The 22,636-nt window shown below is 51.7% G+C and overlaps 1 protein-coding gene across 1 annotated transcript in view; it reads right to left on the reverse strand.

Moving 5' to 3' along the window:
* The window catches only part of NLRC5 (NLR family CARD domain containing 5), a gene marked incomplete at both ends in the record, with an annotated part of 59,079 nt that overhangs the window by 30,959 nt on the left and 5,484 nt on the right, over positions 1–22,636 (reverse strand). Inside the window, 17 exons of the mRNA XM_079722897.1 lie at positions 1,677–1,766; positions 3,296–3,379; positions 3,907–3,990; positions 4,715–4,783; positions 4,902–4,967; positions 5,573–5,641; positions 8,084–8,173; positions 9,111–9,194; positions 11,323–11,406; positions 11,904–11,969; positions 13,445–13,504; positions 14,128–14,217; positions 14,337–14,420; positions 15,453–15,536; positions 15,686–15,769; positions 16,904–18,578; positions 19,761–19,829. Of these exons, the coding sequence (XP_079579023.1) occupies positions 1,677–1,766; positions 3,296–3,379; positions 3,907–3,990; positions 4,715–4,783; positions 4,902–4,967; positions 5,573–5,641; positions 8,084–8,173; positions 9,111–9,194; positions 11,323–11,406; positions 11,904–11,969; positions 13,445–13,504; positions 14,128–14,217; positions 14,337–14,420; positions 15,453–15,536; positions 15,686–15,769; positions 16,904–18,578; positions 19,761–19,829 (2,932 nt within the window). The remainder of the gene's footprint in view (positions 1–1,676; positions 1,767–3,295; positions 3,380–3,906; positions 3,991–4,714; positions 4,784–4,901; positions 4,968–5,572; positions 5,642–8,083; positions 8,174–9,110; positions 9,195–11,322; positions 11,407–11,903; positions 11,970–13,444; positions 13,505–14,127; positions 14,218–14,336; positions 14,421–15,452; positions 15,537–15,685; positions 15,770–16,903; positions 18,579–19,760; positions 19,830–22,636) is intronic.

Raw genomic sequence — 22,636 nt, forward strand, 5'->3', positions numbered from 1 at the left:
TACATTTGGTAGTGTATATATGTCCATGCCACTCTCTCACTTCGTCCCAGCTTACCCTTCCCTGTCCCCGTGTCCTCAAGTCCATTCTCTACATCTGCGTCTTTATTCCTGTCCTGCCCCTAGGTTCATCAGATCCTTTTTTTTTTTTAGATGCCATATATATATGTTAGCATACGGTATTTGTTTTTCTCTTTCTGACTTAACTTCACTCTGTATAACAGTCTCTAGGTCCATCCACCTCATTACAAATAACTCAATTTCGTTTCTTTTTATGGCTGAGTAATTTTCCATTGTATATATGTGCCACATCTTCTTTATCCATTCATCTGTTGATGGACACTTAGGTTGCTTCCATGTCCTGGCTATTGTAAATAGAGCTGCAATGAACCTTGTGGTACATGACTATTTTTGAATTATGGTTTTCTCAGGGTATATGCCCAGTAGTGGGATTGCTGGGTCGTATGGTAGTTCTATTTTTAGTTTTTTAAGGAACCTCTATACTGTTCTCCGCTGTATCAATTTACATTCCCACCAACAGTGCAAGAGGGTTCCCTCTTCTCCACACTCTCCAGCACTTATTGTTTGTAGATTTTTTGGTGATGGCCATTCTGACCAGTGTGAGGTGATACCTCATTGTGGTTTTTTTTTTTTTTTTTTTTTGCGGTACGCGGGCTTCTCACTGCTGTGGCCTCTCCCGTTGTGGAGCACAGGCTCCGGACGCGCAGGCTCAGCGGCCATGGCTCACGGGCCCAGCCGCTCCGCGGCATGTGGGATCTTCCCAGACCGGGGCACGAACCCACGTCCCCTGCATCGGCAGGCGGACTCGCAACCACTGCGCCACCCGGGAAGCCCCTCATTGTGGCTTTGATTTGCGTTCTCTTAATGATTAGTGATGTTGAGCATCCTTTCATGTGTTTGTTGGCAATCTGTATATCTTCTTTGAAGAAATGTCTATTTAGGTCTTCTGCCCATTTTTGGATTGGGTTGTTTGTTTTTTTGATATTGAGCTGCATGAGCTGCTTGTAAATTTTGGAGATTAATCCTTTGTCAGTTGCTTCATTTGCAAATATTTTCTCCCATTCTGAGGGTTGTCTTTTCGTCTTGTTTATGGTTTTAAGGAAGTATTCTTACCCCTGCTTCACAGATCAGGAAACTGAGGTATCAAGAGATGCAGTGACTTACTCAAAGTGGCACAGCAGGTAAGTGGTAAGCCTGTATTTGAACCTGGTCTGTCTGCTACCGTAACACCCATTCTTGGAAGAGGGGAGGGGAGGAATAGGTGGACTTCACCTGAAACCATGGATGATGTGCTTTGCCTTCGCCAGGGCCGCTTGGCTAGGTGCCTTCCCTTCTACACTCTCATCAGCTCCAGAGACCCCACAATTCAGGCAGGTCCCTGAGAACTCAAGCTCCCACCAGGGAGCTCCCAGTTTCCTTAAAAGTCTCCCAGGACAACCCAGAGAGTAAGTACAGGAGAGTCGATGGATTGTGCCCTGTGGTGAATTTGGAGAAATTTGAGTGTCCCTGGAGCTATATTTCACTCATTCGTCTATTCATTCATTTCACAGACACTCATTGCATGTTCACTGGACCTGGTATCATACCAGGGCCCTGAGGATGCTATATCATGAATGGGACAGATGAGGGGCAGAGTGGGGTCCCAGGGACACTCTCACCTGAAGTCCAAGTGCAAAAGCCACGGCAGAGTAGAGAAGCACTGGGTCAAACTGAACACAGCATCCAGGGACAAACCGTTCTCACTGAGGCTGGAGAAACAGAGGGATGAGGCTGACAGAGGTCACCCAGGACTCAGAAACACCCTCTTTGTGGTCCGAGCACAGGGCAGGGGCAGGCTGTCCCTCCCTGTTCCAGACGATGGAACACACTGAACCCCGGGTGGTCAGAGCACCTCTGCCAACTCCCCATTGCACAGATGGGGAAACTGAGGTCCAGAGAGCAGCAAGGTCTTGCCCAAGATTATGAGACATGTTGGTGACAGAGCTGAGATTGGAACTCAGTGGTTCCCTCCGTCTATGATGAATCTTTGAGCCAGACTTGTGCCTCAGTTTCCCCACCTGATCAAGGAGGGGCAGTGCCCAGTGCAAAGTGAAAATGTGGGGCCTCTTGTTCAAGGAGCAGGAACAGAGCTTTCCCTTTCTTTCGTGGTCAGTCTGTCCTGGTGGTTTATATTTGCCACTTAACGCTGCACTCCTCAGGCACTGGGAGACTGGCAGGCGAGTGCAGACCTCACAGGCCAGGATCACACCAGGCATTCTCAGTACTGAGAAGGTCATGGGGGATTTGCCCGAAAGCTCCAATTTGCATAAAACTTGCCTGCAATGGCGGTGAGGCCTTTCCCCCCCGCCCCCTGCAGGCCCTGACCGGGAACAGAGGCAGCCTCCTCTGGTCCCAGCTTCCCAACGAAAGGCGGCCTGAGCAGGCAGTGCCCACAGGCCACAGCATTGGTTACAGTGAAAACCACAGCCACTGCCTCCAGAGTTTATGTGTTAACTGACTGGGAACCAGGGGCTCAGAGAAGGTGATGTAATTTGTCCAGTGACACTGGGAACCTGGGGTCTGTGACCAGGTTCCTGAGGCCAGGAAGCCTCTCCCTTGGGCCCAGAAGAGCCAGGGAGGAGGAGAAGGGGGCATGTGAGCCAGGAGCACAGGGACCTTTAAGGGCCTAGAAACTCTGGCTGGCTGCAGGCAGAGTCTGGGGGTTCACGGCCTCCTTCCAGGGCCTCCCTCCCGTAGTGCACATCTCCCCCCTCTTTGCCAGGTGCTCAGGGCTCTCAAGTCTCCCCGGGCACCCTTCTTCTGGGTGTCTTCTCTAGTCCAAACCCTCCCTGCCTACCTGGCCAGGGCCCCCGTCAAACGGCCCCTCCCCGCCGCCCCCCCCAAGGGCCAGAATGGCTGCCAGCTGTTATATTAATCAGGTAATACTTCCCAGCCCTGCCTGCCTGGGCCTCCCAGAGAGCCTGTGCAGAGAGACAGGGAGACAGGTTTGAGAAACGAAGGCTTAACTCAGCAGCTGGATTGCTGAGTCACAGAGACCAGTGTCTATTTTAGTGAGAAATGCAGTAGTTACTATCCTGTCCTGGGCACTGGCCACGTGTCAGGGACTGGCCCCGGTGGTTGACATGCATTGTCTGATGTAACCTTTATGATAACCCCAGGAGGGAGTGAGATGGGACACAGAATATCCCCCCACCCCGTCACCTCCATCCCCCCTTCCCACACACATGCTCTCATCCCGAGATCAAACCTCAGAGGCTTTGCCCAGAGGGCTACTCACTTCAAGGACTGCAGAGCGCCCAGCCCTGGAAGCAGCTGAGCCAGCAGGGCGACACCTTTGTCCCCGAGAGCATTGCCTGATAAGCTGGGAGGGGCAAGCGGGGAGGACAGGTCAGCGGAGGGGCGGGGGTGGGGGGTGGTGGAGACAGTAGGAGCTCGCCTCTCCACCCCAGTCACTCAGCTTCTCCTGAAACTGGGATACGGTCCTGGGCTGCCAGGCCGGATCTCAGCACATGGCACTGGATCAGCTGGGGTCTCCCAGCATGTGGATGTGGGATCTTAGTTCCCCGATCAGGGATCCAACCCGTGCCCCCGGCATTGGAAGCGTGGAGTCTTAACCACTGGACCTCCAGGGAAGTCCCTCCCCTCGGGTTCTCATCCTCAGGTTTGTGACCCCTGAGGGGTTAGGCTTGGGCTTCAGAGAGTGTCAAATATGGGGGAACCTGTATTTTAGGGGGAAGAGTCACAACTTTCACCAGGTTCTCTAAGGGGTTCCTGATTGCAGCGGGGAAAGAATAGATGACCCTAAATCTTAAAACACAGAACAAAACGCAACACACTAACACCTACCCACTGATGGGCCCCACCACCCGCCTTCCAGCAACCACTCACTCGAGGTGACGGAGGCAGCAACTTCCTCCCAGTGCTTTGCAGAGGTGCTCTAGGTGCTGGGCTTGCAAGGCACAGTGTGTCAGCCTAGGGAGGGTAGGACCACAGCCGTGCAGCGCCTGCCCAGCTCAACAGAGGCGAGCAGGGCCCCCCACCCGCAGATACACAGGCAGAGAGGCTTGTGGAAAGGGGACTGGGATGCATCGGGCACCCGGACAGGCAAAGAGGGACCGACACACAGCACACGTGAGATGTCACATGGGCAGAGAAGAGCCAGAGAGAGTCAGAGACACAGAGAGAGGCAGACCAAGATGGAGAGACACTGAGATAAGAGAGAGAGGGAAGGAGACAGACGCAGAAAGAGACTGAGAGAAATTGAGTGCCAGAGAAGGACAGACAGACAGGGAGGGGCATTCAGATGGACACAGAATCAGAGAGGAGGCTGGAAGAGTTGTGATGGGAGCCCTGTGAAGGCCAAGCTGAGTCCCCAGGCCTAGGCCCCAGGATCAGGAACGAAGGGGCTGCACGCTCCCCATTTTCTCCGTCCAGAGTTCCCACAACCCCTCAGCTACTGGAGGTCAGGGGAGCTAACGGGGGTGGGAACCGTGGGCAGGGAAGGTGACTGGGGGTCTGCCGTGTGAGCCCCTTCTGGGGTGGGCTGGGCAGGGGAGATGGGAGGCAGGAAAACCAGGACATGACAGCAGGTTGTGTCCTCTGGGGAGCACGTGGCACTGGGGACCCAGGACAGGCTCTGTGCCCAGGAAGGGGGGAGGCAGGAACCATGCTCGGGGCCTGCAAGCCATCACGGTACCTGATCCTTGGGGCGCACAGGAGCGGGTCAGAGGGCATCTGGAACGTAAGGCTGTCAGGAAACGCAGCCCTGGAGGGACACACACCAAGGCCATGCTGAGCAGACACCTCATCCACTGCCTCAGACTCCAGCCTTAGCCTCACTTCCCACCATTCAATTCCTATATGAGGCCTGGGGACAGTCAGACCTTGGTTCCAATTGGGCTTCTCGGCTTCCTGGCTGTGTGACCTGGGACAAATCACTTAGCCTGGTACTGGGAGAACACAGGTGAATTGTCTTAGTTTGCTGCTTGGTGCATCGTAAGTGCTCAGTTAACCTTGGCTCTTAGGATCATTAATCTCATCACCAGCAGTGCCTTCAAAGATGTCAGCCTCAGCTGCAAGCAAGCCTTCTAAAGCTCAGACCCTACAGAAGAGATTGTAGGTGCACACTGAGGAGCAAAGAGCTGAGTCTCTGCTCAGGTGCCAGCCTGGGGCAATCCAGGAAGGAGCCCTGGTGGAGGCAAACACCCTCTAAAGGGTCCTTGTGCCAACGGGAGCCAGAAGTTCTGACCAGAATCAGAGCTACACGCCAGGCAATCCTCTGGGTTTAGGTTGAAGGGCCTCCGTCTCCCACGTGTAGCTCTCTGGCTACCCCAACCCTGCCCCAGTCTGCCGTCTGCATCTGGCATCCCAGGGCTCTCTTCAGGTACCACTTGGGAAATGGGGAGGCAGTTTGTCCTTTGAGCCTCCCCTTAGCGCTTCATCCCCAGCCAAGCCTGCTGGCTTCTTGTGCCTTCGTGAATTTGTCAAGGTCCCCCGGCTGTTGAGTTACACTGTCCAGCTGTGGCGGCCAAGGAGGGGACGGTCCTGGTCCTACCTTTTCTGGGTCACCTCCTGCTCCTCCGGCTCCGGGTCAAACGTGAGGACCACGGTTTTGTGCAGCAGGCTGCAGACAGGAGGGGAGGGAGGAAGCAGCTGCTGGGAGGCCCAGCTGCTGCTGCGTTTTATTTTTAGCCTGGCCTCCAGGAACCTCTAAGGTACCATCCCCCTACCTCTAGCTGCGGCACTTCCTCCGACTTTGCCCTGATGTCTTCTCTCGCCTGAGGGTCCTCACCCCTGTGCGGTGAGGCCACACTGCCAGGTCGGGACATGCACTGAGAGTCCAGAGCATCCCTAACCTCGCCTTTCCAAGTGAATGTTATATATATATTTCCCATGATAAAAGTTATTCTTCTTCCCTCTGGAGAACTTAGAAAATATAGTAAAATAAGAAGAAAATAAAGAAAAATCACCCACAATCTCTTCCACATATCAATTATCACTGATGATAACATGTGGAGTGGATCCTTCAAGTCTTCTGTCTTCTTAATGCAGTTAATATTCTTTCTTTTTCTTTCTTAAAAGATGGGATTAAATTTACAGATTCCCTTTTAAAAATTCCCTTTTAAATATTTCAAAGGACAGATGAAGCAAGGGTTACATGATGTTGATAATTATTGGTGGGAGTTGGGAGTTCATTATACCATTCTCTCTAGCTTTCAGTTTGATTGAAAAGCTTTATTATAAAAATGAGGGGGCTTCCCTAGTGGCGCAGTGGTTGAGAGTCCGCCTGCCGACGCAGGGGACACGGGTTCGTGCCCCAGTCTGGGAAGATCCCACATGCCGTGGAGTGGCTGGGCCCGTGAGCCGTGGCCGCTGAGCCTGCACGTCCGGAGCCTGTGCTCCGCAAAGGGAGAGGCCACAACAGTGAGAGGCCCGCGTACCGCAATGAAAAATAAATAAATAAAATAAAATGAGGAATTAAAAAAAAATGTTTAAGTTTTTGTTTTTGTTTTTTTTTAGCCACACCGCATGGCTTGTGGGATCTGACTGAACCTGGGCCACGGCAGTGAAAGCACCGAGTCCTAACCACTGGGCCACCAGGGAATTCCCCGATGAATTAAGATTTTTATGTTTACTTAATATGCCAGAGTCATCCCTCCACACTAAAGCTGCAGCTATATAATGGTTCCATCAGTTCTTCTCTCTGGAGGCAACTTAGTTTACTTAACTAGTATCACTAATATCTTACTGTTAAAGATTTAAGTTATTTTCATTTTTTTCCTATTATAATCAATACTGAGGTGAACATCCCTGCAGGTCAAAGTGTTTGCACAGTCACGGTGATTTCTTCATTATAAATTCCTAGAAGTGAATGGAGTGTCATTTGGAATGCCCTAGGGGCCTTTACTGAATCATTATATACAGTGAACCAAGGCCCCTAGTACCACCTCGTAGGTGAATCTGGTCTCCCTTCCTCCTTTAAGGGGTGTTTAAAGCAGGAGAGCCCCTATGGGTGGGGACTGTGTTGACATTAATTAGCATCTGTCCTCAGCTGCCCAGACTGAATGCGGAGACTTACAGAAATAAGGTTGGGCCCTGTCTGAGGTCGGGTTCCCTTAGAAGCAGAGTCACTTGGTCACCGTGTACATGATGTACTGAGGGTCTGATCTCAGGAGAAACCAGTAAGGGACCGAGGGAAGCAGAACAGGGCAGGTCCTCAGCCTGATCCCACAGGGAGCATGAGTGCAACACAGAAGAGCCAGATCTGACTACCTGTTGGATCTGTTTCTTTTACTTTAACCTTTGCTTCCCGTCGCTTTTGTTCACTAAAAGGATACTGTCTGTACGTAATGGCCTGCCTTGGAGAAACCTGCCCCTCTGCCTGAATGTTAAACCAAAGTGCCTTTGTTCAGGGAAGCATCCTGACCCCGTCCACCTGTGGCTGGCTGCAAGAAAGAAGAAATTAGCACGTCCCCTCCCCAAGGCTGGCCATTCCAGGGGATATTTGCAAAACTTATGGCCCTTTTACTTCCTCATCTCCTCCCCCTCTCTGTTCTATAAAAGAAACTGGCATCCAAACCGTGATAAGATGGTTTCTCAGAGACACTAGTCTGCCATCTTCTCAGTCTGCCTAAACACCTCGTCTCAGATTCATTGGCCTGTGTGCGGCGAGCAGAGTGAGCTTGGACTTGGTAACGTCAATAGCACTAGAAGTTTGTCCCACCGGAGGTAACGGGGCCAGAGGGTTATACCTCTGCCTCTGTCATTGGCCACTCCTGGCTGGGAGGATAAGGGGGTGTGTAACCTCCCAGGCATCACTGGCTCTTATCGGCCCAGGACATTTCTCTGGAGGAGGTATAGGCTGTGCGCAGCCAACACCCACAGCAGCTGGGAACGGGCGCCCAGCTGTAAAGGGGTCTGGGCGGGGCACTAGCAGCATCTTCTGCAGGTCTCAAAGGCCTGGGGCCAGAAAGAATTCCAAGGACTTAGAGAGGATGACAGGAGAGCCCAAGAGCTCCACGCTAGAGGTGAGAGTGGGTGATGGCGGTCCACTGGGAGTCCCTACCTGACGTGTAACTCTGCCAGAGTCCGGCACGTGCTCACTGCACTCAGCACACGGCACACCCCGGCCAGAGAAAGTCCATTGCTGCTGAGGCTGCGGAGAGGAGGAGGGAGACGGCCATTAGCAGGTGGCTGGAGTCCCCAGCGCCACACAGCTCCAGCCGCCTCCTCCTGGCTCAGCAGCTGGCTGGCTGTCACTCGTGGAATGTCCTGAGTCTTTAACCAAAAAAAAAAAAAATGACCTCTTGCCCCACACAGAGAATAAAGTTCTCCAGCTGGAGCAGTAAGAGCTGACTCGCTGTTTTTGCTTCTCTGATCCTCAGTTTTCTGGTCTGAAAAATAACCACCATTTTAATCCCATTTTACCAATGGGGAACCTGAGGCCAAGAGATATGAAGTTACCTTCCCAGGGTCACAGAGCTACTGAGTGACAGAGCCAGGGTCTAAATGTAAAGCCAAGACTCCAAACCACTGATACCCTAACCTCAACACTCCCCCACTCCCCCTCGACGCTAAGACCCCAACACATCCCACCCCCCCAAATAGCACCCCTAGCCCACACCGTGCAACACCACAGCACGCCCAATAGCCTACTACCCTTTCTTCTCACTCCACTACCACAACGACCCACCCCTTCACCCCCAAACCACATCCCACCGTACCACTTCCCACTCCAACAGCCCAGCACCCATCCACCCAATACCCTAGCACTGCCCCGGTACAACTCTGCATCCCACCCCACCCCGGGGCTGTTGTCAGGACAAACTGGAATACAAGCTACTGATGTACAGTGAACACGTTCTACGTGTTCAAGGCATTTTAACAACTGGAACAAAGTGGCTCATGCCAGAGGCAAAGGCAAGGCATGGTTGAACCACTCCAACTACGCTGCAGCTGGGAGAAAAAGTAGAGCTGGTCGGTGGAGCAGCACTATTTCTGGTGACTGTGGGCACGGGGACCAGGGGTGGCGGGGACCAGCTGGGGCTCTCCTGGGCCCTCCCTGGTAGTCGACAGTGGGGTGGGCGACTCACTCCAGCTTCCTGGCGATGTGCAGCTGGGGTGCAGCCTCCGCCATCAGTTGACAGCCTTCATCTTCCAGCTGGTTCCCTGAGAGGCTGAGACAGAGGGGTCTGATGTCCTGTGCTGCCCCTCGACCCTCAGCATTCACACAGTCAAAGCATCCCTCCAACAAATGAGACTCAATTATAATGAACATTGAAAGACTGCGTACCACATGCCTGGCACTGTCCTAGATGCTCTTACAATTACTGGATATTTAATCCTCATAACAACCCTACGAAGTAGGCACTATTATTATCCTCATTTTACTGATGAGTTAACCGATGGTTAAAACACTTGCTCAGAGTTGGGCCTGGGATTTGAACTCTGGCAGCCTGACTTCAAGGTCCCATCCTCAACTGTTTCTTTATGCTGCAACCTACATAATTACTTCTTGTGATGAGCTCCACGCTTATAGGGAAATCTGATCTAGTCTGGGGACCAGGAAAGGCTTGCCTGATGTTTGAGCTACTTGCTAGAAAAACTAGGAGTTCAATAGGTAAGGGCTGGGAGAGAGATGGGGGAAGGGTGTTCCTGGCAGTAGGAACAACACAGTCAAAGATCCCATGGCAGGCTTCCCTGGTGGCGCAGTGGTTGAGAGTCCATCTGCCGATGCAGGGGACACGGGTTCGTGCCCCGGTCCGGGAGGATCCCACGTGCCGCGGAGCGGCTAGGCCCGTGAGCCATGGCTGCTGAGCCTGCACGTCCAGAGCCTGTGCTCCGCAACGGGAGAGGCCACAACAATGAGAGGCACGCGTACCTCAATTAAAAAAAAGAAAAAAAAAGATTCTATGGCATAGCACATTAGAGAACTTGAAAAAGAGCCGGTATGTCTGCATTAAAGATGGAGTGGGAAGGTGGGGTCAGATGGGGCTTGTGGAGTTGGAGGCATGGTGCTGGATCACACAGGATTTTAGGATTTGGGCTTATCCTGAGCACTGGGAAGGGGGCAGGCAGTAAAAAGAAGTTCACTGCCAGGTGGAGGTGGCCAGGATGGAAGCCTAGTGAGGAGGTATCCAAGTGAAAGATGAGAGTGGTCTGGACTAGGGAGGTGGATGAAGAGGATGGAGAAAACAGAACTTTTTTTTTTTTTTTTTTTTTTGCAGCGCTGCACGGCATGTAGGATCTTAGTCCCAGACCATGCAGGGTCTTAGTTCCCTGACCAGGGATCGAAACCATGCCCCCTCCAGTGGAAGCGCAGAGTCTTAACCACTGGACTGCCAGGGAAGTCCCCAAGAGAACGGTTTTGAGAATTATATAGGGGGTAGGTCGACTCAGAATGGACTGGCTATAGGAGGAGGGCAAGGGAGCTGAGAGGTGTCTGGTCTGTGTAACCAGGTGGGTGATGGGGCACACCTGCAGGTGAGAAAACTGGGGGAGGGACAGGCTTGATGGTGGCGAGGTGGGTGGAAGTATGTGAGTTGGGTAAAAACCACCTTCTAATCCTGTCTTGGTTCTCCCAATGGGACAAGGTCAAGGTTCAAGCTTTGGTCATCAAGGCAGCCCTCACCCCGTCCATCTTGCCCTAGGGTGGGGCCACTCAAAATACATGATGGCATTCCATCACCCCACCTTCATGCCCATTTGATTTCCTGGGATGATCGTGGCAGGGGTCCCTTCCCGGTGACATGACAGGACCTCCACCAATCCCCAAACCCCACTCTCAAAGGCTCTGCTCAGGAGCTGGACATCATGGGAATTTCTCCAGCCCAAAAAGAGAAGGTCACCTCATGCTACTCTGGGAGGAAGACAGGGTGAGGGGACCCTGAGGGCTGTGGTCTGGAAGACAAGACTGTACGTGATGAGGTTTCTGCTTCGCAGATCTCAGTGAAGATGAGGGCAGGAGCCACACTGTCTGAGCCTGAACCCTGGCCTAGACTCTTCCTAGCCTTGTGACCTTGAGCAAATTTACCTTTCCGTGGCTTAATTTCCTCCACTATAAAATGCACATAGTAACAGTACTTACATCATAGAGGTATAAGGATTAAATGAGAGGATGTATGTAAAACCACCTGGGACAGGACGGGTGCTAAATAATGGTAACTGTTAGGATGATCTGATTCCCCCAAATTCTTAATGAAGCAGCATGCCCTTCCCCACACCGTCCACCCAAAGCTGAGGCCTTGCCTATGCTGCCCTGCCCTCCCTTTCTGTCTCCTGTCCCGCGCTCCCCATCATACTCACTCCACTTCATCCAGGTGTGGACCTTCCCGGAGCTGGGCTATGAGCACTTCCACATCACGGACCCCGAGCTGACACTTCTGGAGGCTGCGGCAGGGGTAGGGCCGAGAAGCTCAAGGTAAGAAGCTATGCTATGCCTCCTGAAGCTCTGAGTGCAGCTACCAGGAAGGAGCTGCAGCAGCCAGGAGGCCAGCAGACCTGGGTCTAATCTTGGCCTTGTTTTTCAGTAGCTGGGTGACCTGGGATAAGGCACCAAACCTATCTGAGACTCAGTTTTCTCCTCTATCAAATGGGACTAATAATGTATACTTTGCAGGGTTTTCAAAAGAATCACAATGAGGTAATGGATATAAAATACTACAGTGCCAAGCACAAAGCAAGGGCCCATTAAATTACAGCTATTATTGTTGTTATGACAAGTGCTCCTTGTTCAGGCCAGGATGGGTTACTCATGTCCTTTCCCGGCTCCACATCTGCTTTTCCTTTTATCCTCCCTGCCCCTGCCATGCCTCCTCTGGGAAGGGACCCTCCCCCCGTATCATATCCCTCCCCTCAAAGCAACGGATCCCATCCCACTGAGGTACCTGAGTGTCAGGCTTCTCCTCTGAGCCTCTTTCCTCTGGTTGGCATTTCCCCGTAGGTCTGGGTCTCTGGCAAGAACAAATCCAACACTGGCCTGGGCTCAGGAGTCCAGGGCCTGATGGACCAAACCTCTTCCCTTGGTTTCTAGGAACTGAAGACCCTATAGCATGACCCACAGTGAATGAATAACAAAGATGGCTGCCTGAAGGTACTAAAGGTGCTATTCAGCAAAGCAGCAGGGAAAAAGGTTTAAGGTCAGTTGGGACCTTTATTCAAATTCTGGCTCTGCCATATATAGCTGTATGGCCTTGGGTAAGTCACTTCACCCATCTGAGCCCCAGTTTTCTCTTTTCTAAAGTGGGATGACAACATCCAACACATAGAGTGATCGAAGGACTGAATGAGACGATGTATGGTCAAGTGCCCAGCATAGGCAAGCTTAGCAAAGTGCAAGCTTAGCGAAAAGAAGCTGCTATTGTCTAAGATGCCATAGTCTCCATTTGTAGATGTACCATCTGTGATTCAGAAGGCCAGGAGCATGGACTGCATGTGGGTGCAGGCTTTGGGAAGCCAAGGCACCGCCAAGTGTTCTCTCCAACTGGGCTAGGGGAGGACTGGGGTCTGTAGGGGTGCTGGAACATTATGGATTTTCATAGACTTCTAGATCAGTGCTGTCCAAAAGAACTCTCTGTGATGATGGAAATGTTTTCTATTTGTTCCATCCACTATGCGAGCCACTAGCCACCTGTGGCCATTGAGCACTTGAAATGTGGCTAAAGTGGCTGATGAACTGAAATGATCATTTTATTTAATTTTAATTAATATAAAATTAAATAGCCACATGGGCTAGTAGCTACCGTACCGGGCATCATAGCTCTATGCAGTCAGAGGGTAAAAAGACATTGGTCCTCCCAGATCCCTGTATGGGTGAGGAAATTGAGGCTCAGAGCAGGGGAGGGACTTGCATGAGGCCATACAACTTCATGTGTCTCTGAGTCTCACAAGGAGGCGTGTGAGGGAAACACAGAAAGTTCTTTAATGGGAAGGCAACTTCCCTATTTCTGCCCAGTAAGGACTGGCCAAGCTGGAATCCATGCACAGCTGGAACAGCTAGCGCTTGAATGGCAACTGGATGCCAGCAGTGCTCTGGGCACTTTAAATGTGCTAATTCATTTAATTCTCAGAACAAGTCTAAGATGTTGGTACCATAATTGCCTTCCTCCTTTTTTAATTGGAAGAGTTTTCCCTGCATAGTATCACCAGTCTCACCACATCTTCGTGTCCTCCCTAAGGGTCTGATTCACTCTGAGACTTCTGATGATGCCCGCTCATCACAGGAGCTGGATGTGGTCCAGAGACACTAGAGGAAGCTAAGTCCTTGGCCAACTCTGAGAAGTAAGTCATTTCCCAGGGGAGCAGTAGCAAGAAAAATCCCTGTATTCCAGCTCTTCCTAAGCTCTTTTTGCCACTTTTCCCCACAACTACCTAATCCCAGATTGCTTCTCAGAATGAGCCCAAACCCACCCCATCCCTAGCTTCTTACCCTTGTAGCTCTGTAGCCATCTCTGTGGGTGGGGAGAGAAGGAAGATGAGGTCCGCCTCCCTGCAGGGTCAGACACTTAGCCGTGAAACCAGTACACCAGCCCTACCACCCTGTGCTGCCCCAAACATCCAGAGAGAGCTGATTTTGTAATCGACAGAGAAACAACAGAACTGGCAAAAGTGCTCCATAGCAGACATGTAAAACTGTGACTATGTCGTTGCTACACAAATCCTGAGTGTTTTAAAAAGTCAGGAAAACAACTTTTGCTAGAAAAATTATAAAAGTTCGGAATGCGGAGAGTTTCTATAGGAGCCACAGTGCTGGGATTTAAGAGGCATGACACTTCATCTATCCCGTGACCCCAGCTGGCTAGTTCAGCACCACGGAGAGCGACACGGGACTCAGGATTCCCTCCACTCTGCCTATTGTTCCTAGATTTGTTGATTCATTCCCTCAACCACCCATCCATCCGTCTATCCATTTATCTTTCCACTCATTAACTATTTATTGAGTACGAGGTGCCAGGCCTGAGCTGGGCTCTGGAGATACTGATGTGAGTAAAACAGACTCATGCATGCACACGTAGGTCTTGCAGACCAGTGGCCTCCTCCTTTTCCCATCCCCACTTTCTCCTCCCCTTTTCTCAAGACCCTGAAGGCCAGGACCCCATTCCTCCTGCTCACCTGACCTGCAGCGTCCTGACGGTGGGGCATGTGACTGCCACATTTGTCAAGGAGAGGAGGGTTGACACGGAGACATTGTTGAGGCTCAGGCTGCACGATTGTGGCAAAGGTGTCAGGAGTGAATCCCCCATCCCATCCACCCCAGACTCTCTCTGCTCTCCAAGGGAGGGGGAGGTCACTCAGGCAGGGGTGGTGGAAAGATGGCTTACTCAAGCTTCTGGAGCCACGGCAGGCAAGGCAGTACCTCCACGATGCTGAGCACCTCCCAGTCCTTGAGCTGGTTGTCCCGAAAACTGTAGGAAGACCGAGGCCCAGTCCCTTAGCCCTGGGGGTGAGAGACTTGGGAGCCCCAGGTGGCAGGCGACAGGCGTGGCTATCTTCATGCAGGAGACTTAAGATAGGGGCCTACGAGAAGTTTGTGGTATCCAGCAGGCCCAGCTAGGAGGAAAGGCCCTCTGCTGGCCTCACTTCCATCCCAGTTCAGTCCCTCTGGGAGAGTTTCTGCCTGGTGGCCCAAGGGATCCAGATGATGGACTGTGAAAGCCTCCTGAGGTGGGATGAGGGGAGCCAGCACCCTGCTCTCTAGGCTTTGTCTGGGATGTGCCTGAGGCCTGAGTTCAGCAGGGCCTCTTGGTTCCCAGGTGATGAGCAGACTGGGATGCAGGGGATGCTGCTTGCAGCCTCATCTCTGGTCCTGATTCACCCAAAGCCCTAGGCCAAGCACTTTCCTTTCTGACCTCACATTCCCCACCTGTCAAATGGGGTCCACAAACAGCCCTGCCTGGGTTCCTAGCTAGAGGGACAAAACAGCTGAAGAGTATAAGGGTGCCTCTGTGTGTAATCACTTGGTCAGGACAAAGGATCAGAAATAGTGAACATGTGCAGGCATGTGTGTGCTGCACATGTGCATGTATGTGTGGCATATACTTAAGTGAGCAGGCAAGTGCAAGTGTGTGTGCACATATGTGCATGAATGTGGACGTATGTGTGTGTTTCATGCCTTTATGTGTACCCACACAGCACCTGCCTACACAACGCCATCCCTTCTCTCAGGGTCACAGAAAGAAGGGAGGGACCCTCAAAACTCAAGCTCCTTCAAGATGTCCCAAAATATTAGCACTTCTCTGGGGTCTCTGGGAGCCTTGTGTCTGGATCCAGTCCCACCCAGTTCTTGGACTGATGCCTCTCCTCTATGGGTCTCACTGAAAAAGTAGTGGCCAGACCTTAATGGAATATACAGGACCCAGTCCAGGCTCAAGGGGGGCCCTGGGACCTGGACAGTGAATCCTCCCCTCAGCCAGCGAGCCTTCCTGGAGCTCACTCACCTGATCTCTTCCAGCTGTGGACAGAGGGGCAAAGCCTGTAGCAGGTGGCTGATGCCTTGAGCAGTGATCTTACTTCCTGCTAACCTACAGGGTAAGTAAGCAAAGATAGTGGGAAGAATGGGGATGGGAAAGGGGACCGACCAGGAATCTGCCCTCTGTAGGGTTGAGGGGCGGGAGGAGAGTCCCAAGCATCGCCGGCTGAGGATCCATCTTGGTCCCCAGCCCTGACTCACCCCAGCTTCTTCAGGCTCCCCATTGTTGGCAAGCACCTGGAGAGGGCTTCGGCAAAGGCGTCCCCACACTTCCTGCTCTTAAAGCTGCCACGGGAAGAGGCGAAGTGGCAGAAGATCAATGGTGGGCAGGGCTTAGGGCTCATCATCCATTCCCTCCTCTGAGAGATGGAATTTAATCCAGTAATGGCAATAGTAGTAGTTGTTGCTGTAACTGTTGTAGTAGTAACAAATACATATTATGGCAGACACTGCTAATCGTCTACCAAAATCCATTCTCTGCTGTAGCTATAACTGGGAACATGGTTTCCCGGCCAGAGGTGGTGTTTCCCAGCCTCCCCTGCAGCTCAGTGTGACCATACGACTCCGAATATGTTGTCACCAGTGGAACATGCGTGGAAAGGATGTGCTCTATTTCCAGGACTGAGCTTTAACCCATTGGGCATGTCTAATCCGTGTTCTCTCTTTACTTTCCCCCAAGCCAGAGCACAGATGTGTCTGTGACCCAGCTTTGACCCTGCAGATCAAGATGCCCAAGATGATGCTGCAACCATGGAAGGGACCTGGGTCTCTTCATGGCCATGTGGAGCTGAGCCATCCCACTGACCTGGACCACTTACCTCTGAGTCTTCCATAAGAGTGAAAAAAACCAAAAACAACCACATTATTTAATCCACTGTATATGGGGGGGAGGGATTCTTTGTTATTGCAGCCTAAACTTTTCTCTAGCTACTACACATATCGAGCCTTTACTCTGTGCCAGGAACTGTGCCACGAAGTGTTTTTCATGCATTATTTCATCTCATTCTCCCAACAACCCTATGAAGTAGGTATTATTACGGATTCATTTTAGGGATAAAGAAACTCAGGCTGAGAGGTTAAATACCCTATCCAAAGCAAAGAGGGTCTAATAGCACAGCCTGGATCAGATGCTCCAGCCCATGACTGAGAGAAAAAGAGGGAAAGACTGAATCCAGAAACCATAAGTAGAGGAGATCTAACTGGACCCCAGAGTTCCTGGAGGGGCAAGAGCTTCCTCACTGTGTCGCAGGCTAAGGGGCAGCAAGGAAGGACCCATCTGTTCTGATATTCAAGATTCTTCCTCAGTCTTCCTCAGCAGGGTTCTGCCGAGACTGGCTGGCCTCCGCTCTCCCAAAAGTCCAGTTCTCTCCCAGGGATGTTCCCAGGTCCTCCCCAGAGCTCCCCTGCCCTTACCCTCACCTGAGATTCTCTACCTGCCCACAGCCTGCCAGGGCTTCAGGGCAGCGGGGCTCCAGGGGGCAGCCCTCAAAATCCAGGTGGATGGGGGCATCCCTGTGCCCTAGGATGTTGGTCAGGGCAGCCAGGTCGGCGTAGGTCAGCAGGAAGTTGTGGAAGGGCATTTGATGGGGGAGGCTCTGGGCTGTGAAGCCAGCTAGCTCAGGCACCTGTGTCTCACCCACACAGTGACACAGCTCTACAACCTTTGGTCCCGTGAGCCTGCGGGTGGCCAACTTCCTCAGTGCTTGTACCACTGCTGCCTGCTTGGTACCCACCCAGGCCTCGTCCCGCTGTGCCAGGAGGCTGAGAAAGGGGCGGCAGGCACAGGATGCCAGGCCCGCCAGAAAGGTGGGAAGGTGGTCTAAGAGGCCCAGTCTAGCTTTGGTTCGCTGCACCCAGCGAGATGTGAGGGTGACATGTTGGGAGAGTGTATCTTTGTCCACCTGGGGGCTGGCCATCAGGTGCAGGGCAGCAAAAAACTCCTGCAGGCTGAGGTGGGTGAAGGCATAGCCTGTCTCCTGGTGCCCAGGCCCCGTGCACACACAGAAGGAGGTCATCAGGCCGAGGGCAGCCCCAAAGGCCACCACGGGTGGAGGGATGTCACCTGCAGAGAAGATGACCTTCCCTGTCTCCAGGCCCCGCAGGGCCACCTCCCCGAGACCCAGCAGGGACTCAGCAGGCAGGAACCCTGGGGGGCTGAGGGTTAGCACCATCTGCACGTAGTTCTGGGTCATGGTGGGCAGGAGGGCCGCAGACTGGCCTGGAGAGCTGCCCGGGAGCAGATGGTAGAGGCAGAGGCAGGCGACCCGGCACAGAGCGGGCACGGCACACATGCTCCAGAGACGTCTGTTTGCCCGCAGCTCTGCTAGGGCTGCCTCCTGGGATGGCTGGTCGCTGAAGAAGTGGCTCACGTACTCCTCCACCCGTGGTCCGTCAAAGCCCCACATGTGGACCGTGGCCGCCGCGGTGGGCAGGCAGGCGGGCAGCTTCCCTGGACGGGAGGTGGCCATTACCCAGCAGCCAGGCAGGAGGGTCCCATGGCAGAGGCGGGAGAAGAGGGTGAGGGCTGATGCTGGGTCCTCAGGGCCTGCAGTCTCCTTGCTGGAGCAGGGGTGGAAGACCTCGTCCAGCCCATCAAAGATCAGCAGGATTCCATTAGCATTCTCCTCCAGGTACTGGAAGACGGCCTCGGGGCCAGCCTCAGGCCTCAGGTACAGATCAAAAAGGAGCTGGGGTAGCGTCAAGAAACCTGTGATCACATTGAGCTGGCGGAATTCGAAAAGGAACAGGGCCTGGAAGCGGTCCAGCTGACCATCAGCCCACTTCTGGCAGAGCCGGTGGGCCAGCGTGGTCTTGCCCATGCCCGCCTTCCCCAGAAGCACCGTCACTCTTGGGCCCCTGTTGGCCTTGGTATTGAAGAGGTCCCGAATGTTCACGTCGGTGCCATCTTCTGCCTTGGGGTCCCCTGTAATGGCCCCCTCCTGAGTGTCAAAGGGTGCTGAGGCCCGGCTCCATTGCAAGATTGGAGGGATGTAGGCTTGGGGGAAGGCAAGCGGCTGCCCTGGCCTGGGGGTCCTGTCGGCATAGCGCTGCCGGGCATAAGTCCTAAGCAGCTGCAGGTACCTCTTGGCCAGCTCTGTAGGGGACAGGGAGATTGCATGAGAGCGGGAGGCCTCCCCGCGCCACTCACCACAGTATCAGGTTGTTGGGAGCCTGTACCCTTGGCCATGTACGTATGGGGGTGGGGGTGGCAAGAGCACACAGGTGCTCTTGTGCCCCCCAAATTCCTAGAATTAACTGGCTCTACAGAAGCACAGGCTCTGGCAGCCATTTACACAGGGAGGTAGGAATGGGGAAGTGTGGACCACGGCTCTATTTATTTTGCAACAATGTAAGTGGTGTAAAGTTTTCAGTGAGATGGGGGAGCGGAAAGAGGGCACTTCCTTTGCAATATCTTATTGGAACAAGCTTTCACTGTGATATCGAAGTAACCTGTCCACGGCCCCCATCCCCACAGTGTTTCAGTTGTATGATGCCCATGATGAACACTAACACCCTGTGGGCCCAGGCGCTGAACAATCAGAACTGCGGAAGCTGGTCAATAGTCAATACTTATATTGCCAGGTGTTGACTTTAATTGCAGGGTCATTTGGGAGATCTTGGGTGGCCCAGGGGAGGGCCCAGGGCCACTGTTGGGGGACACTGGATACCCCTGCTGGGTGGGGGCGCCTGACATAGTGTCCTATTTTATACAGATATGAATCCTGTGACCAGCTGTGAATCCTCTGGCTATGCCCCATGGGGCTGGGTTTCCCAGCTGGTGGGACAACTGGTGGAGAATTACAGAAGTTTCTGTCCTGGCCTGACCGGTCCACAGCAGCCCCCATGTCTTCCCAGGGACCCCCAAGGCTTCTGCCTTGCTATCCAGCTCAGCCCTAAACTGGCCAATGGGAGCCCAGTTCTGAGGTCATGCTGGTCACATCCCTGGAGCTCCCTCAAGCCTGAGGACATGGGAGTGTCCCCGGAAAAGCCTGGATGGCGAAGCTGCGACCTGCTGGGATGCCTTGAGCTCCTTCAGCTGAGCCATCTCTGGAGAAGCCCCGCTGTGGCCCACTGGGCAAGGTGCTTCCTTGCCAGACCTAGCTCTCTGCTCTGCCAACCCAGGACCTCCTCTTCTTCTCTCCTGGGAGCTTGGAAGACAAGAGTCAGGGGGCCCGTGACTGGAAGCCTGTTATCAGGGGACAGAGTCCAGGATCTGTGTCCTTGCCCCAAGGCAATCCAATCCAGTGTTCGGGTCCCTCCCCACCTTGGTACCCACCTTGCTGCTGCTTCTTGCACTGCTTTGGGCGAGGTGAGGACCCACAGCTCTGATGAGGCCGCTTAAGGCCTGGAAAGAATGAAGGAAGGAGTAAGGGGTGAGGTCTGGGCGCCTGGGCTGAGGGGGTAGCCAGCACCTTCAGGGAGCTCCATTCCACAGACAGGCAGCAGCCAGACAAGTATATCCACACTCAGGGACTGAGTGAAGGCAGGCAGCAGGCAAAGGCTGCATCAGCATCAGTTCCTGTTGGCAGAGGGGTCCCAGGCCCAAGTGAGAGGGCTGGAGGCTCTGGGCCTGAGGGTCTCCAGCCCAGAATGCAGGAAGCAGGACCCACAGCCAACAGCCTCAAGCACTAAATGGCTTGGAAAGCACCCAGCTCTGTCGAGGGCACTGCTGGTTGGAAAAGTGGAGCTTCCACGAGGCTTGGTCAGGCCTGTGCCCTCCCTCCTGTACCAGTGTGTTTTATCCCCCTTATTTCACATCTTCCAAATTTCCTCACTTCTCTTACTAGTTTCATGAGTTCTTGTCTGGTTGCATGGATTTTCAAGAGTCGCTTTAATACCTTTCTGAAGAGGTTGGGAAAGGAAGAAAGGAAGAAGGAGAACAAGAAGGAAGGGGAGACAGAAAGGACAGGAGGAAGAAAGACAGAGGGCTATGGAAGGATTTTAGGAAGTAAAGCAGGACACTCCTACAGCCAGGCACTGGTGAGCAATCAGGACGGCCGCTGGAGCACGCCCCTTGCCCCGCCATGTGTTAAATTTTTAGATGCTGGTCTGCAGGGAAACCCAGGGGTCCCGAAGAGGGGCTGGAATCAGTGTAAGATATATTTGGCTGTGCTGAGCAGCTTGCAGGATCTTAGTTCCCCAGCCAGGGATTGGACCTGGGCCCTCGGCAGTGACAGCACTGAGTCCTAATCACTGGACCACCAAGGAATTCCCTTGTATTTCAATATTTTAATGAGTCTTTTACTAATAACGGACTCACTAGCTAAATATCAACCAGGCCTGGTCACAGCCAGGTGACAAGTATTCCAGCTCAGTGATAAGGGACAGGGGGACCAGGTATCAAACAGTCTTGGTTTATTGGGGAGCTAGGGTTACGGGATGGATGTTTTCTGTTATAGCCATGCACAGCTATAAGTAAAAAGTCAATATTTCTATAGAAATAAAGGTTCTGAAACCACAGCAAACATCATACTTAATGGTCAAAGACTGAAAGCTTTTCCTCTAAGATCAGGAGCAAGGCAAGGATGCCTGCATTCACCACTTCAACTCAACATAGAACTGGCAGTTCCAGCCAGAGCAATTACGCCAGAAAAAGAAATAAAAGGCATCCAAATTGGAAAAAAGAAGTAAACTTATCTCTGTTTGCAGATGATCAGATCTTATATGCAGAAAACCCCAAAGACAACCACAAAAAAGCTATTAGAACTAATAAATGAATTCAGCAAAGTAGCAGGATATAAAGTCAACACACAAAACTCAGTTACATTTCTATACATGAACAATGAACAATCTGAAAAGAAAATGACCAAAATAATTCCATCTACAGTAGTATCAAAAAGAACAAAATACTTAGGAATTAACTTAACCAAGGACGTGAAAGATTTGTACGATGAAAACTACAGAATGTTGCTGAAAGAAATTAAAGAAGACATAAATAAATGAAACATATGTTCGTGGATTGGAAGACTTAATAATGTTGAAAATTTCAATATTACCCAAAGTGACCTATAGATTCAATGCAATCTCTATTACAATCCCAATGCCTTTTTTTTTTTTGCAGAAATAGAGAAGCCCATTCTAAAATTCATGTGGAATCTCAAGGGACCCCAAATGGTCAAAACAATCCCCAAAAGGAACAAAACTGGAGAATTCATACTTCCTGATTTCAAAACTTACTACAAAGCTACAGTAATCAAAAACAGTGTGGTATCAGCATAAAGACAGACATAAAGACCAATGGAATAGAATAGACAGCCCAGAAATAAACCCTCACATATATGGTCAAGTGATTTTTGACAAGGGTGCCAAGACCATTCAGTGGGGGAAAGGACAGTCTTTTAAACAAATGGTGCTGGGAAAACTGGATATCCACATGCAAAGGAATAAAGTTGGACTCTTACCTAACACCAAATACAAAACCTAACTCCAAGTGGATCAAGGGCCTAAACGTAAGACCTAAAACAATCAAACTCTTAGAAGCAAACATAAGATGAAAGTGTATGACACCGGGACTGGCAATGATTTCTTGGAGATGACACCGAAGGCACAGACATCAAAAGAATAAATAGAAAAACTGGACTTCATAAAAATTTTTTAAATCATACATCAAAACACCTTACCCACAAAGTAAAAAGGCAACCCACAGAATAGGAGAAAATATTTGCAAAACATATATCTGATAAGGGATTAATATCCATAATATAGACAGAACTCCTAAAACTCAACAACAAAAAACCAAAGAAGCCAATTCAAAATGGGCAAAGGACGTGAACAGACATTTCTCCAAAAAAGATATATGAACGGCCAATAAGCACATGAAAAGGTGCTCAACATCACTAATCATTGGGACTTCCCTGGTGGGCCAGTGGGTAAGACTCCGTACTCCCAATGCAGGGGGCCCGGGTTCGATACCTGGTCGGGGAACTATGTCCCGCATGCCACAACTAAGAGTCCACACATCACAACTAAAGACCCTGCACGCTGTAACTAAAGATCCCGCATACCACAACTAAGACCCAGTGCAACATAAATAAATAAGTATTTTTTAAAAATCACTAATCATTAGGGAAATGCGAATCAAAACTACAATGAGATGCCACCTCACACCCATTAGGATGGCAACTATCAAAAAAACAGAAAACAAAAAGTGTT

Source organism: Hyperoodon ampullatus (genome assembly GCF_949752795.1).
Source record: "Hyperoodon ampullatus genome assembly, chromosome: 18".
NCBI classification, from domain to species: Eukaryota; Metazoa; Chordata; class Mammalia; order Artiodactyla; family Ziphiidae; genus Hyperoodon; species Hyperoodon ampullatus.